Here is a 17,274-nt window from a genome sequence, read left to right on the forward strand (position 1 = left end):
AATGCACAGTGGGTTTTCCGTCGCCATTCGATAGTGTGCACGTACCCTTTTAGCTTGTAGAAGACGAGGAGGACAAAAGAAAATGCAATTGAAGATTGTCCCGGTCCTTAAGGCCGTTTTGGGCTCTGTCATTAAAGGGTTAAGGGGTTAATAACCTACCAGTAATGTTCCGGTATTTAGAGGGGGCCCCAAATTCATTTCAGTGGGTTAATAAATAGCGTAGATTGAAAAAAGGTGGCAAACTGGCAGCTGCTGCATGCACATCTTAAAGGGACAGTGTCATCAGAAAATGACTTTTTGTTTAAATATATACATTAAAGAATTTTTAGTAACTTTTTCTAATTTTACATACAATCTACTCTAAAATCTTGACATGCAATTTTCATTCTCTTCACCAGGGCTTAAATTAAGCTGAGGCTTTCTTTTTTGTCTGTGGCGATAGGAGGAGGCTGCTGTAAAGTGATCTGTACAGCATTACAGCGACATGTGACACCAGCAGATAGCACCCATAAAAAACAATGGCAGGTCCCCAAGGACTGACCTATTCAAAGGTCACAGAGTATGCTTAGAAATGTTTCACATTCTTCTCAAGGGCAAAGACTCTGTCTATTGTCATTTCTGTTGATGAGTCGTGGTGTAAAGCATGTCACTAAATGCTGTTACAAACAGCTCAGGCAGGATGGCTGCCCCATAACAATATACAAAAAATGAGGTTAAAAAAATTAGTAAGAAAAAAGGAACAGATTAGAATTAAAAAAACAACTATTTTTAGTATCTGACTCTGATCACTAAAGGGAGACCCACGATTGGCCACTGTAGTATCCGAATGAGGTGATATTCGCCAACCATCAGTTTAGTAGAGGCAGGAAGGCTGAGAGAGTGCTGGATTCTACTAGGATACGTGCACATACTGAGACACCAACACGGACACCGCTGAGCCAGACCCATGTAGATTCTGCTGGTCACTGCCAATATTGACCAGTACCTGAGATGATGATCTGAGAACCTCCTGTGCTTTTAGGTTACCATTTAGGGCCCTGTTACTTAGGGCGATTATTTGCTGAAGTGGGCAGATACCTTCCCCATGTAATAAATACGACAAGAAGCCAATCATCTGCTGGTCGTTTCAAATAAAATCACTGGCCACGCATCGCTGCGTGTAGTATTGCACCACCCCAGAGCTTCATTTCTATGCGGAACAGCCAATTGTAATAGCTTTCTGTCCTGCTTGTCAGGGAAGGAGTAGAGTGTCTAGTAACATGGCAGTATAGGTGGGGAGACTCTTGTAGGAAGTGTGAAGGGTCTGTCCATACGGTCAGCTGCTATCTGGGGGAGGGGGTGGGCTACAGAGGCCAAGACTAATTCCATAGCCAGATGCACAGATTAGCAGCAGTAGGGGAGGAACATATGGAAGCAAAAAATTATGGGGGAAAAAAAAAGTTATTTTTATACTAGAAAGTCAAGTTACTTAAAAGTGGCTATTAACTACTACCCTTTGGTTTAAAAATGATTTATATAACTCCCAACTTAAAAATGTATTTTGCTACAGTATGCCATGTCTGATTATTGTCTGACATCTGGTGTCCCGATGGGTTGTAAAAGGGGTTGTTCTTAATGCATTATGATAGCAGCCATCTTGCGAAGCTGCATTTAACAAAATTAAGACACATGCTTTACAGCGTGTCCCATTGACTGGAGAGGACCCTGTTGACTTCTATGGGAGACTTCTAAAAGTATTCTCTGCAAAGTTTCGGGATTATCTTATAGTTGAGAGAGCAAAATGGGAAAAAAATAAATAATAAATCACTAACAATTTTCCAGGTGGAAATGAAGGATTGCTTATCCTCAGTAGTGATGAGCGAATTTACAGTAGAAACGAAGCGAATTGCTTTGTTCCTACCGGTATTCTGCTTATCAGTCTGCCAGGCTTTGAAGTCCGGTCCTCCCCAGGTGCTGGGGAAAGATGGATCCAGTCCTGGGAAACTTCTCTGTTTCCCAGGACTGGATCCATCTTTTTCCAGCACCCGGAGAGGAGCGTCAGGACGCGGAGCAGACTTCAAAGACCCACAGACTGATGAGCAAAATACAGATAGGAACAAAGCGATTAGCTTCGTTCCTACTGTAAATTGGCTCATCACTAAACCTCAGGATAGCTATTAATCACAGATCGGTGGGGTGCAGACATCAGACAGGGCTGTCCAGGTTTAAAAGGAACCAGATAATGCCTCTAGCCCTTTATCCAGAGCTGGGGGGCGGCTTTAGACATTGTCTTGGGCGCCTGCTCACTTCTAATATGAATTCAGCTTAAAGGAGAAGTCCGGCGAAAATTATTTTTTTATATGTTATTACTGATGGAAATACAATTTTCTAATGTACATTAATTATGGGAAATGCTCCTATACTGCTATTTCCCTTAATTTAGTGTATCAGGAAGTGTTAGAATTCTCTCAGAAGCAGTGACGTCACGACCAAAGGTGTAATTCCTATGGAGTGTCCAGCAGGGGGCGCACTATATATAGAAGTCAATGAGTACCATTGATATATATAGTGCGCCCCTGCTGGACACTCCCATTGGAATTACAATGGATGTGTATATAATGTAATATACAGTGTTTTTGATTGAATACATTTATGAAATACTCTGGGGAGCAAGTGTCCTTGCTCCCCAAAGTATTCCATAAATGTAAGCAATCAGTACATCACAGTAAGCCCGCCGCTACCGAACGCCCACCGCTGCCGCCGCTGTGGACTACTCTCAACTACTACTCTCCCCACCTGCTCATAGCATGTGCAGGTGATGGGAGAGTAGTAGCCGGGTTATATGGCTGAGATCGCCGCTGCGATGCCGCGCAGGGGGAGCCGCTCATCACTGCAGCTATCATCCCCCTCCGCTCCCCCCTCCTGCTGCTTCCTTACTCTATGTGATAGCTGACTTCCTGCCGGGCCGCCGCTCTCCGTTCACACGTGCCGGCGGCCGGGCAGGAAGTCAGCTATCACATAGAGTAAGGAACAGCAGGAGGGGGATGATAGCTGCAGTGATGAGCGGCTCCCCCTGCGCGGCATCGCGGCGGCGATCTCAGCCATATAACCCGGCTACTACTACTCCCATCACCTGCACATGCTATGAGCAGGTGGGGAGAGTAGTAGTTGAGAGTAGTCCGCAGCGGCGGGCGTTCGGTAGCGGCGGGCGGCGGGCTTACTGTGATGTACTGATTGCTTACATTTATGGAATACTTTGGGGAGCAAGGACACTTGCTCCCCAAAGTATTTCATAAATGTATTCAATCAAAAACACTGTATATTACATTATATACACATCCATTGTAATTCCAATGGAGTGTCCAGCAGGGGCACACTATATATATGTCAATTGTACTCATTGACTTCTATATATAGTGTGCCCCCTGCTGGACACTCCATAGGAATTACACCTTTCGTCGTGACGTCACTGCTTCTGAGATATAATTCTAACACTTCCTGGTACACTAAATTAAGGGAAATAGCAGTATAGGAGCATTTCCCATAATTAATGTACATTAGAAAATTGTATAACTTTCCATCAGTAATAACATATAAAAAAATAATTTTTGCCGGACTTCTTCTTTAAATGTTAACTACTCTGTTGGGGACAAAAACATGGTTGCTATTGCTTGCATTAAACAGTGTCATGAGTTATGTGTTATGGTGGTATCACTCACCAAATCCTTAGTATCAGGGATGATAATCTAGCCTTACTGCAGTGTTTTGTGCTGCCCCTCCCTCCGCACAGTGGTCTCAGTGTCTTACCTCTCTCCTCCCAATCACTGATCTATGAAGTACATTGCCCTCTGCTGGCTATGAGAAGCTACATGGGCTGCCCTGTGTTTTGTTACAAGTAGCCTCCTGTATCTGTTACTCCTAACTGATATCTACACAAAGGACATAAAATGCTGCCATTTTCCGACATCTATATGTGCTGCTACCTGGCAGGAGAGCTATGCGACTACTACTGCCAGAGCAGATGGAGCCTGATGCGTTCATGTGACGGCGGATGGAAGCACCCAGCTGCTGAATGCACATTGGGCTCAGAGGGAGACTCTGTTGCGAGGGCTTATTTCTCTAGTCGCCATGGAGACAGGGGTTTGTTCAGCCCTGTCTTAGACTACATATGTTTCTATAGAATGATACCTGATGGCCAACATGCATTCTGCTGCGGCTTATCGATAGAGCCCTAGTCCTATGGGATGAGTAACATCGGTGAAATCTGGAAAGACACACTAGTGTGAACATACAAAGTTCATATACATACACACATATATACATACACACACACACACACATATACATACATACACACACATGTGTGTGTGTGTATATATATATATATATATATATATATATATATATATATATATATATATATATATATACTTAACAAAAGTGTTCAACTCCCAATACTTAACAGCTTTGTCTGGATTAGTTTTTATTCCAGCCAGTATTTAAAGTTGGTTATTAAACGTTCTTATTCCAACAGCTTTTTCATTTAATTTTAAAAAAAAAATAAAAATTGAACTTTGTTCGGCTTTCTTTCAGGTAATGATTAGAGATGAGCGAATGAACAGGGTGGATACAGCCTAATGGTCCTTTTACACGGGGCGATTGATTGTTCGTTTTTGCACGATAATGGTCAAATTCGAACGATAATCGTACGTGTAAACGCAGCGAACGATCAAACGTCAAGCAAAAAAACATTCATTTTGATTTTTCAACATGTTCTCAAATCATCGTTGATCGTACGCAAAAAATTTGCAGATTGTTCCGTGTAAAAATTCTTTCAGCGATTTCACCTATGTGTGAGATAGGCTTAAACGATCGCATAGCGAATTTTTCGAACGATGTATCGTTCCGTCTAAACGCTGATCGTTATAAAAAAAAAACATTGTTCATTCAAAATCGTTAATCGTGCGATTGGGCGAATTATCGCTCCGTGTAAAACCACCATTAGGACCGCCTAGAAAACTAGGATACAGCCTATGCCAATGTCTGTATCCCATTTTTTAAGGCCGTACTCGGGCTCTATCCACCCTGTTCACGGAGGCTGCAGACAGCGGGAATCAGAAGCCGATAGTTCAGGTTCATACGAACCCGAACTTCGACACATTCGCTCATCTCTAGTAATGATTCACTGTCCTATGGTTGGCTAAATAATTTGTTCCATGTTAAGGGTGCGTTCACACCTACAGGAATCTGCAGCAGATTTGATGCTGTGTTCAGTTATTTAAATTAAATCTGCTGCAGAAAATCAGCTGCAGATCCTGTAGGTGTGAACGCACCATAAAGAGGTTTCAGATATGCAGAATTTAGGGCCCTTTTACACAGAAAGATTATCTGACAGATTATCTGCCAAAGATTTGAAGCCAAAACCAGGAATGGATTTGAATAGAGGAAAAATCTCGGGCTTTCCTTTATTACCTGCTCTCTGTTTAAAGTCTGTTCCTGGCTTTGGCTTCAAATCTTTGGCAGATAATCTGTCAGATAATCTTTCTGTGTAAACCCTTAGATGGCTCTTATACACAGGCAGATTATCGGTAATGAGCATCCTGTGTGTAAAGGCCAGCAAATGCTCATTCGGCAGCTAACTGAATGGTTTGTGCGGTCATATAAATTATTATTATTGCTGGTGCATCTCCCTGTCTAAAAAGGGCATGTGCGGCTGATCCAGCAGTCCTTTGTGTAGCCAGGCACAGTTGTGAGACATGGTTAAAATTGAAGAGACTTAAAGTGACTCTGTACCCACAATCTGCCCCCTCCTAACCACTTGTATCTTCGGATAGCTGCTTTTAATCCAAGATCTGTCCTGGGGTCCATTCAGGAGGTGATGCAGTTATTATCCTAAGAAACAACTTTTAAACTTACAGCCCTGTGTCAAATTGGCGTGTCCTAGGCTTGCACTGCCTCTCTGTCCCTCCTCCCCACCCTCATCATTAGAAATGCCCCTGGGCAGGTTTTTTTCTATTCATCACTTGTCTGAACACTGCACATGGGCCTTAACGATCCAGCACCTGTGCAGTGTTCAGACAAGTGATGAATAGGAAAAAATGATGCTTGGGGGCATTTCAAATGATGGGGAGGAGGGATGGAGAGGCGATGCAAGTCTAATGCACAGACCCTCTAGGCCATGCCAATTTGACACAGGCAGGGCTGCAAGTTTAAGGGTACAAACCCACTTGACGTATTTGCTGCGTGAATCAGTCTTAAAAATAAGCAGGCAAAACGCAGGTTGGCTTTATACGATTGTTCTGCATTAAAATACGCAACAACTGATGCTTTGCTAACAACAAGCTTCACGCTTCAAAAATACGCAATTGCGTATTTTAATGCAGAACAATCGTATAAAGCCAACCTGCGTTTTGCTTGCTTATTTTTAAGACTGATTCACGCAGCAAATACGTCAAGTGGGTTTGTACCCTAAGGGTATATTCACACGGGCGGGCTCGCAGCGAGATTCTCGCTGCGAGCCCGGCAGGTCCTGTCAGTTCCCATAAACTACATACTTGCTGCGGTCTAAATGACCGCAGCGAGTATGTAATTATACCGCGCTTAACCCCTTCTACTCCCGCCGGCTCCCCCGCTGTAAGCAGCATACATTACCTGTCCTCGCTGCACGGGTCCGGCGTCCTGCTCTCCCGCCCGGCCAATCAGTGGCTGCGGCTGGGCAACACACTAATTGGCCGGACGGGAGAGCAGGACGCCGGACCCGTGCAGCGAGGACAGGTAATGTATGCTGCTTACAGCGGGGGAGCCGGCGGGAGTAGAAGGGGTTAAGCGCGGTATAATTACATACTCGCTGCGGTCATTTAGACCGCAGCAAGTATGTAGTTTATGGGAACTGACAGGACCTGCCGGGCTCGCAGCGAGAATCTCGCTGCGAGCCCGCCCGTGTGAATATACCCTAAAAGATGTTTTTAAGGACAATAAGTGCATCACCTGTCGAATGGACCCCAGGACAGATCTTGGATTAAAAGCGATGGTATAAGTGGTTTGTGGGGGGCAGATTGTGGGTACAGAGTCGCTTTAATGGGCCACGGCAAATATGCAAGCCACAAACAGCATAATGGTGGGGGGTTTTGAATGTCGGACTCTTGCTGTTTTTTATATTAATGACCTGTCCTGAGGATAGGCCATCAGTTTTAATCTTCTTGATTCTGTGGGGCTGTTTTCTTCCAATTTTAAATGTTTTTATAGGCCCGTGTAAAAGTGACGCCCAGGAGCAGGAAAATGCCCTTGGCCGATCGGATCTTTTGAACAGATTGACAGTACATTTTGCTTATATATTTACTGTTTACATTTAGTTCACATTTATATTCAGAATACTTCCCTAATGACCTGTCAGGGCACCCTGCACCCCGTCAATAGACCAGTTTGTTAACTGGATCATGGGAATACAGAGCTGATAAAAACTACCATTTGCTGTACCTGACTTTCGGTCTTGTAGACCTTTTGTAGAGGACTATCATGCACACTCGACTGGTGCTTCATTCCCATTACTTACCAATATCTAGGGATTTAGTGGGAAATTGTATTGGCCCCTGTTCTAGGGATCTGGTGGGGAGTTGCAGCAAAGGGGAAATCATACGTTTACATTACCCTGAACTAATACTGTATGTTTTGCCAGGACCTTCACCTTAGAGACTGTCAGCAGGTTTATGTCCCATGTCCTATCTAAAGTCCCTATTCCACGGAACGATTATCTGCCAATACTGCTGATAATCGTCCCGTGGAAAAGAAGGCAACGATTAGCCGACATCGTTCATGTCGGCTGATCGTTGCGTAGTTTGTCTTTCAAACATGTTGAAAGACAAACGACTTGAACAGCAACGATCTGCTGCTGTCGCTCCGTGGAATAGGAGCTGCGGCAGCAGACTGCTGCTGTACGCTATGGGCTGCCCAGACGATCTAGCGATCACCTGGGCAGCCTCCCTGTGGCCCCCCTCGCACTCACCTGCACACTGCTGCCGCATGGAATAGCGGCAGCAGCGAGTGTGGAACGAGGAGCAGACGAGCGCTGACAGCGCTTGTTTGCTTCTCAGTCGGGCCGTGGAATAGGGCCTGAAGGCTAGCATAAAGTAATGACAGGGAAGCTGAACAGAATGATACATCGCTAAAATTGTACTGTGCAGCTGATTCCAAGATATCCGCCTAAATAACCTAGACATATATACATATAAATAGTTCTCTCCACTATGTGCGTGAGCTCAGTAGTCCTGGATATTCATGAGAAGTAGAAAACTCCGCCCACCAGCTGCTGATTGGCAGTTATCTATCCATGCTGTTTATAGGGGGAGGGGTGCGCTAAGATTCTTATTCTCCTGTATATTAGGAGAATGGCTGAACAGAATGATTTAAGTAATACACTGATACCCGGACCCTTTAACCGCCACCCCACCCGCCCGCCCGCAGCCCTGGCACGAGCATAAATCACCTGCTCGGCACCGCGGCTGTGGTTGACGCTTCCGGCTCCCCTCGCTCCGCGTCAACCATCATTGCTGATGGGGATTGAGGGGAGCTGAGAGCGTCACCCACAGCCGCGGCGCCGAGCAGGTGTTTGAAAAACTGGGTGAGCTGTTTGTCTTTAAAACAGCAGAGAAAGGAAAATAGGAACTTATTTGAGAGGTTGAGCAGTTAGTGAACTGAATATGAAGCGCCCAAGAGTGTGGAGACTGCAGAAGTAGAACAAACTGGAATAGAGGTCAGCAATGCATGATGGAAACTGTAGTCTGGTAACTATGTGGGCTGCTCCTTAAAGGGGAACGCCAGGCAGAGGTGAAAAAAAAACTTCTGCAGAAGCATATAGCATAACTTACCTATCTATCCCAGTTTTGAAACTACCAAAAATCCATTTGTTTTGGGGGGTTTTGTTTGTGATTCTGTACTTCCTGGTTGAGCAGTTCCCAGAATACAGTACTGGTTCCAGAATGCAATGCTTTCCCTCAGCTGTTCATCACAGTCCTGCACCCTGCCCATTCCCTGGCCAAATCTATTGCAGAACATCTAGCCTGTGTTCACACATTGCAGTTTCATTGTGTTACTGAATTATTTGCAGTACTTTATCATTTCATTGTTGCCCCACCCACACACCGCACAGTTACTACCTGTAACACCACACAGCACGCTGTATTCACTACCTGTAACGCTGATATTGGAATAAAGTAAAGAACTTTTGGAATTTTTTTTTCTTTTTATTTCCACGCACATATTATGGTCAAGCATCTGTTATCTTTGAAGTTGAGCCCCACAATAAGGCTCTGATCCTCTCTGTGGTTTAGCATCATTTACTTGTGTTACTGCATCATTTTTTTGAATACGCTGCAGTGCTGCAATGACACTCCAACATGTGTGAACACAGCTCTAATTTCACAGCACACTTCTGCACAATCAGTAAAATTAGTGCAGCTGTTGCTTCTGGCCGGTCAGAGATGGTGAATCACCAGAGATTGTGGGATGCAGCCAAGCCTCCTGTGACATCACGCCCTGCCCCCTGTCTGCATCATCAGCCTGTGCTCAGCAAACACACACAATGTAACACAGAGGCATGGAAGATTTGTCTCCTAAGGTGGGAGCAGCAGACAATGTGAATTGGCACAGCGGCCATTTTTTTCACTTCCTGGATTTCTATCAGCTACCAGTGTGGTAGAACCGCACAGATATGGTAATACATTGTATAGACACATCTATATAACTTTTAATTTACTTTTAATAGAGAACAAGTTTTCCTTATCTGGAGTTCCCCTTTAACCCCTTAACGACATAGGGCGTATATTTACGCCCTGTAGTATAGGGCGTATATTTACGCCCTGTAGTTGCCTCGGGACTTCAGAGGGGGGCCACGCGGCGAACCCGCTCTGAACCATCGCTGTCCCGGGTGCGGCATGTAGCCCGGGACCGCGGCTATTAGCAGGTACGGTCCGATCGCCCAGTGACCGCTAATCAAGTAATCAGATGCAGCTGTCAAAGTTGACAGCTGCATCTGATTGCTTGCTGTCAGCCATCCCTGGTGTCTAGTGGGGTGGATCGCCCGCTGGGACGTTGTCCCGGAGAAGCGATCCACACATCCATTACCTGCCGGGGTCTGCGCTGTAATGGCGCCGATCCAGGCTCGGCACTCGGTTGTTTTCGGCTGCAGCAGCCGAAAGCAATTTTTTTTTTTTTTTTTTCTTTTTTATACGGTTGTAAAAAGACACATGTTCAACCAAGGAGGGGATGGATACAGGGGAGGGGTGATAGGTTCTATACATATGCATTTATATTATTTTGGTCTAAGAACTTGTCTAGCCCTGTTTTGAAGCCCTCTACTGTTTTTACTGTGACCAGATCCTGTGGTAGACTGTTCCACAGATTCACAGTTCTCATGGTAAAGAAGGCTTGTCGCCTCCGGAGATTGAACCCTTTTTTCTCCAGGCGGAGGCAATGCCCTCTTGTCCTTTTGAGGGGGTTTTACCTGGAACATCTTTTCCCCATATTTCTTGTAGGGGCCATTTATATATTTAAATAAGTTAATCATATCTCCCCTTAAACGTGTACCCTCTCCAGCTCTAGAACATCCTTTTTATGAATCGGGTTCCAAAACTGGACAGCATACTCCAGATGAGGCCGCACCAAAGCTTTATAAAGCGGTAACAATCGAGTGCCTATCTCATTGATCTATGCTGTATATCTATACAGCATAGATCTCAATGAGAGATCAGAGTGCATATACTTGAAGTCCCCCAGGGGGCTTTTAGTATATATGTTTAAAAAAAAAAAAAATCTCCCCTAATAAAAGTTTAAATCACCCCCCTTTCCCCATGTTATAAATGAAAATAAACATTTTTGCTATCGCCGTGTGTGTAATCGCCACAACTATTAATCATATTCCTGATCTCGCACGGTAAACTGCGTAAGCGCCCAAAAATCCCAAAGTACAAAATTGCACATTTTTGGTAGCATCAAATCCAGAAAAATTGTAATAAAAAGCGATCAAAAAGTTGCATATGCGAAATCAAGGTACCGATAGAAAGAACACATCATGGAGCAAAAAAACCTCACACAGCCCCATAGACCAAAGGATAAAAGAGTTATAAGCCTGGGAATGGAGCGATTTTAAGGAACGTATATTTGTTAACAATGGTTTGAATTTTTTACAGGCCATCAGATATAAGAAAAGTTAAAGGAGAACTCTGGATAAGAAAAACTTGTTTTCTATTAAGGTTACAAACCCACTTGCCGGATCTGCAGCGAGTCTCCTTGCTGCGTTTTTGCAGCGAGACTCGCTGCAGATCCTGGCCCTATACTTTCAATAGCAGAGAAACTCGCAACAGGGATGTACATCCCTGCTACGATTTTGTCTGCAGCCCGCCCCATTAACCCCCCGGCCGCCGGACATTATACATTACCGGGTCCCCGTTCCTGCTTGCTTCGGGGCTCCCAGTGTCTTCACGGCTCGCCCGGCCAATCAGTGCGCTGCGGCGGGGCAGCGCACTGATTGGCCGGGCGGAACGTGTCGGGAGCCGCTGAAGCAAGCAGGAGCCGGGATCAGGTAATGTATATCGCCCCCGGCCGCACGATCGCAGCCCCCGGCCGCACGATCGCAGCCCCCGACCACACCATCGCCCGCAGCCCCCGGCCACACGATCGCCCCCAGCCCTGCAGCCCTCGACCTCACGATCGCCCCCAGCATCGCAGCCCCCGGCCGCACGATCGCCCCCCCAGCGGGCGATCGTGCAGCCGGGGGCTGCGGGCGATCATGCGGCCGGGAGCTGCGGGCGATCGTGGGGCTGCAGGCGATCGTGCGGCCGGGGGCTGCGGGGCTGGGGGCGATCGTGCGGCCGGGGGCTGCGGGGCGATCGGGGCTGCAGGGGGGCGGGCAGGATATACATTACCAGGTCCCCGCGCCTGCTTGCTTCGGCGGCTCCCGGCACGTTCCGCCCGGCCAATCAGTGCGCTGCCCCGCCGCAGCGCACTGATTGGCCGGGCGGGCCGTGAAGACACCGGGAGCCCCGAAGCAAGCAGGAACGGGGACCCGGTAATGTATAATGACCGGCGGCCGGGGGGTTAATGGGGCGGGCTGCAGACAAAATCGCAGCAGGGATGTACATCCCTGCTGCAAGTTTCTCTGCTATTGAAAGTATAGGGCCAGGATCTGCAGCGAGTCTCGCTGCAAAAACGCAGCAAGGAGACTCGCTACAGATCCGGCAAGTGGGTTTGTAACCTAAAAGTACATTAAAAGTTATATAGATGTGTCTATATAATGTATTACCATATCTGTACGGTTCTGCAACATTGGTAGCTGATAGAAATCCAGGAAGTGAAAAAAAATGGCCTCTGTGCCAGTTCACATTGTCACCTGCTCCTTCTACTATCCCCCCTTAGGAGATGTCTTTCCCATAGACATCAATAAATAAAAAGCTTTTACATCTCAAAAACTGCAAAAAATGAACTGATCAGGTACTACTATTTTTCATTTCCCACCAGCAAAAATAGCTGCCCTCCAAGGGTCTCTGAAGCTAGGCCCACAATGATTTTTTTACTGCCAGGCCAGCTCCTATTTAAAGGGGCTATCCAGGGCTGCAAAAACATGGCCACTTTTACCCCACTCTTGTCTCCAGGTCAGGTGTGGTTTGCAATTGAGCTCCATTTACTTCAATGGATGGGAGTTTCAAACCCCACCCAATCTGGAGACAAGAGTGGTGGAAAAGTGGCCAAGATAAACCCTTTAACTCCCTGCCGCTGCTGCACTGTTAACATCACTGCAGCCTATGCCCATCTGCGGCAGGTCTTGGTTGTCAGTATTAGCCAGGGACCTGCTGTCACTTTCAGCACCGGAGTTGCTCTCTGCTGGTGACAGTTAACCCTATAGATGCTGGAGTCTGTCTAATCGCAGCATCTATGGGGAGAACAGAGGGAGAAATCTCCCTTTGTTCATTATTGGGACTGTGAAATGATCAGAGTCCTGGTAGTCGCCTGATCAGCTACTGGCAAACATAATACACTGCAGTGTATATTATACCTGTCATCAGGTGATGGCCCAGTTAAGTGGGGCAGTTAAACAAATTAACTTTCAGCATGTCTGTTACATTTATTTACAATTGCGATCTGTTTTTCCCCTTATTCAACTCAAAATATTCATTGTTTTAATTTCTTGTTCTAGGCTACCTGGAATGTACATGTGTCCTTTAAAAGGGGCTGAAAATTGACACACATTCTGGTTCTCCATCTCATGCAATGGCTACAGGACTAAAAAATGTGGGCAATGCTTTTGGTGGCCCAGCTTCCTCTAAAACCTTCCAGACCACATCGGTTGTAGTTGATGATGACGATGATGTTGTCTTCGTTGAACCTGTGCAGGTGCCTCAGAATGCACCACCTGCGGCTCCGAGGAGTGCAGGATTTTCTTCAGCCACAAAAGAAAACCACAGGGCAGACTTGAAATCACACTCTTCCAGCAAAGACTTGGATACTAGCAAGGGAGCAATAAGTGAGACAATCATCATTGATGATGAGGAAGAACCTGAGCCCAGTCGTGTCCATGACAAAAATGCTTCCACCTTTTCCAGTCGCAGACTTATGGACTCCAACAGACCGATTAATGTGGATTACCCATCTTCATCCAGCTTCTCAAGAAACAAACCAAATGCTGGCTTAATGAGTTCCGGTATTACTACTGAGCCTGACTCTGAAATACAGATTGCAAATGTCACCACTTTAGATTCTGGAATGAACTCTGTAAGTGATGGACACCATCAGACTTCAGAGAGTAGGGATATGAATCTGATGATCACACATGTCACGTCACTGCAGAATCCTGGGATGGGAGACGTTCCTAACGGATTGCAGTCAGCTAACTTTGGTGGCCATGTACCGACTTTCCCATCTCCACATACCTCACAGACCAAGCCTACAACGGGACCTTATAATCCAGGAAGAATAAGTGTTGGTGGTGATGTCTTTCAAAATGGAGAATCTACAACACATCATACTTCTGGTTAGTGTTAAATACAGAGTAAATGGTCAAGTAAAGGTAGAATTAATAACTATTAGATAGCTACTTGCCAAAAGCCATATTAACCCCCTCCCGCCGCTGCACAGTAAATTCACGTTGCTGCAGCCTATGCCGGATGCTGCAGCGATGTGAATTTACTGCTGAGGATGACACAGGCGTAAGAGCTGCGCCTGTGTCATCCGCGGCGGGTCCCGGCTATCAGTGATAGCCGTGGACCTTCCGGAACTCTCAGCACTGGAGCTGCGCTCCAGTGCTGAGAGTTAACCCTATAGATACTGCAGTCAGCACGACTGCAGTATCTATAGGGCTCCGGAGAGATAATTCTCCCTCTACTGAGGGAGAACTGTCTCTCCGGTGTCCATCGGGGCTCTGCGAACTGATCGCAGGGCCCCGATGGTAGTCATAGAAACCGGAAGCCTCAGGCTTCGGAGGCCGGCGGGGGACAGGAGGGAGGACTAAACGCGCGCCTGTCAGCTCTGCCGTCTCCCCTGCCTCTGTTATAAAATAGTAACTGCGGCAGGGGACATAGAAGAGGCGGCAGAGCTAGGGGACATCAGCTTGTGGGATCTTTATGATCACGACCTGGGCATTGAGGCATCAATGATCCCAGGTCGTGAAAGGGGAAATTGCAGCTTGGCTCCATTCACTTCAAATGAACTGAGCAGTAAAACACACGCAAACTAAGGACAAGTGTGGCACTGTTTCTGGAAGAAAAAATGAAGGCTACATTGCATGTCTTAAAGCTGTGTGTTTTTGATGCTGCATGTGTAGTAGGAGTAAAGATATGTCGCATAAAACATGCTGGGAATGCTGTATGGGGACCAGGGGACTGGAGCGCCGGTATGTGGGGCAGCGTGGGAGACTGGGAAGTAAGAGCATGTTATGGTGAACCTCCAAGATCTCATGATGAACCTCAAGAAACAGTTTGTAAATGGAAAATTGCAGGTGTTTGTGTCTGTAGGTCGCGCTGGCTATCTCATCCAATTCTGTGGTTGGTCTGCATTTTCCCTGTATCTGTAACATTGATGAGGTCTGCAGTGGAGCTAGGTTTTGAGTAGAAACGCTTGTTATACACTAGAGTTTGAAATCTAGAAAACCATTTAGACCGTTTTCGCCGCCAATTGGCACCTCTTTGTGAGAGCTGTCATAGACAAACCATGAATTGAGAGAACTGATGCCTGAAAAGCCTTTAGTCAGCTAAAATGGGCACGGTGACACATATCGAAAGTTTTTAGTTATCTTTGGTCATGTGTTCAGACCTTTACCTATCAGGAATATGGCGCGAAAGAAGTCCAAGCTTGGTGGGTTCTCTTCTCATCTTGCTCACTTATTGTATGTTTATACAGACAGATTTATCTGACAGATTTTTAAAGCCAAAGCCAGGAACAGACTATAAACAGAGAACAGGTCATTAAAGGAAACATTGAGAATTTTCCTTCTAAAATCCATTCCTGGCTTTGGCTTCAAAAATCTCTTTAAACAAACCATTAGTCACAGTGGAAAGACAGGAACATGGCAGCGCTTATTTATTTGCTCATTCTACTGATCTGGTGGGGTCTGAACACTCAAGACCCTGACCAATGTTTGATATGTCAGCGTGATGTGTAAAAAAAAAAAAAACCCTTTGACAGGTTCAATTCAGTCATTGAAGTAGTGTTTTGCTGAGGTATACAAAGTATTGGTAAAGATATTACAACTTTCAGTGTAGAGCAGCCCATATACTTTAAGTTGGCTGAACCAGGTAATTTCAGCAATATGTTGACTATCCAGCATGTATGGGCACCTCATAACTCTGTAAGCCTGTAGGATTTCAGCATGCCCAATTCAATTGTTCTGACTACATGCATGCTCTCTTCGTTTAGCATGCTTGTGTGATGAGGGATTGGGGGAGAGAGCTGTTGAAAAGATGGCTAGCTTAAAGGGGTTGTCTGTCCAGGACCCCTATTTTGACAGTGCCTGGGGATGGGTGAAAATAATTACATCCATTTACCTCCCTGGCTCCAGCACTGCCGTCTGCATTGTGTTGCTGTTGCCTTTGGTGTCTGGCTGCTTGCCAGTGGCAGAGCCGGGACTCCGCTGCAGACACTGGCTGAGCAGTCTGCCTGCCACATCCTGTCTCTGAACCCCAGAAGTGGACGGGGACCAAAGCAGCAGAATGCAGGCGGCAGTGCTGAAGCCAGGAAGGTGAATGGATGTAATTGTATTCACCACTACACCCAATATGTCTTACCAGAGAAAAGATGTTCCGGCCATCACATTAGGGGTTAATTTCATCCCAGATTTCGGGTAACAAGTAGAGAACAAGAACTGACACCCATGCACTTTCGTTAATCTTAAACCTTCCTTTCTTTTCAGATGCCTGGATATCTCAATCTGCATCATTTCCTCGGAATCAGCAGCCTGGTGTAGATACCATGTCACCAGTGGCCTCCCTTCCAAAACAAGTCCTGCAACCACCTCCTCAACAGCAGCAGCCTTCAAAAGCTGTGAAAGTCACCTGTGCAAACTGCAAGAAGCCGCTACAGAAGGGGCAGACTGCGTATCAGCGCAAAGGATCCACTCATTTATTTTGTTCCACCACCTGCTTATCATCCTTTTCACAAAAACCAGCTCCAAAGAAGCTCTGCACTATGTGCAAAAAGTAAGCCGCTGCTGCTGTTCAAACATGTTTTTAGGCTAACGTGGTAGAGCCCAGAATGAGGATTGTTGAATTCCCTTATAAATTGGTTGTGCCCATGAAGTTATGCTGGCGAGGAGCGGGAAACATTTTGCAAAGCAGCAAGGAAATGTTGTATTACATGGTACCTATATAAACAAATAGGGAATCCTGTTGTAGAGGGCTAATTCAAATCCAAGGTCTTTCTCTGCATCTATATAGAAAGTTCTGCAAGGAGGAAGCGGTCTTCTGTGATGACTAGCAGGCTGTATAGGGTGGAGTTGCACAAATTACAGGGTTTTAAAGGGGTTAACACTTATTTCTAAAGTTACAGGCAAATTGGCCCTAGAAACCAATGACCGCTCTGATTTCAATTGTCAAATTGCTCTGATAAATTAAAAGCTGAGCTTTGTTCGGTAATTGTGCGCAAGTCGGACAGTTTTCTTCTTGTAAATTATATACAGAAGGATATTGCATAATCAACATTTCCCTAATGTTTCTTTACCTGAACTGTTGTTTTTAATGGCAGAAAACATTTAGATAATACAGCAGAAAAGCAGTATGGAATTCATTTTCCCACCAGCTGCCAATTCATTGCTTT

The 17,274-nt window shown here is 45.8% G+C and overlaps 1 protein-coding gene across 2 annotated transcripts in view; it reads left to right on the forward strand.

Annotated features, from left to right (window-relative positions):
- Positions 1-17,274, forward strand: part of ZMYM2 (zinc finger MYM-type containing 2) — a 59,637-nt gene that overhangs the window by 7,367 nt on the left and 34,996 nt on the right. For both annotated transcript variants that reach the window (XM_069969803.1, XM_069969802.1), the window contains exons 2-3: positions 13,166-13,999; positions 16,373-16,658. In XM_069969803.1, the coding sequence (XP_069825904.1) occupies positions 13,240-13,999; positions 16,373-16,658 (1,046 nt within the window). In that variant the 5' untranslated portion in view covers positions 13,166-13,239. The remainder of the gene's footprint in view (positions 1-13,165; positions 14,000-16,372; positions 16,659-17,274) is intronic.

Source organism: Dendropsophus ebraccatus, chromosome 5 (assembly GCF_027789765.1).
Source record: "Dendropsophus ebraccatus isolate aDenEbr1 chromosome 5, aDenEbr1.pat, whole genome shotgun sequence".
Classification (NCBI taxonomy): Eukaryota; Metazoa; Chordata; class Amphibia; order Anura; family Hylidae; genus Dendropsophus; species Dendropsophus ebraccatus.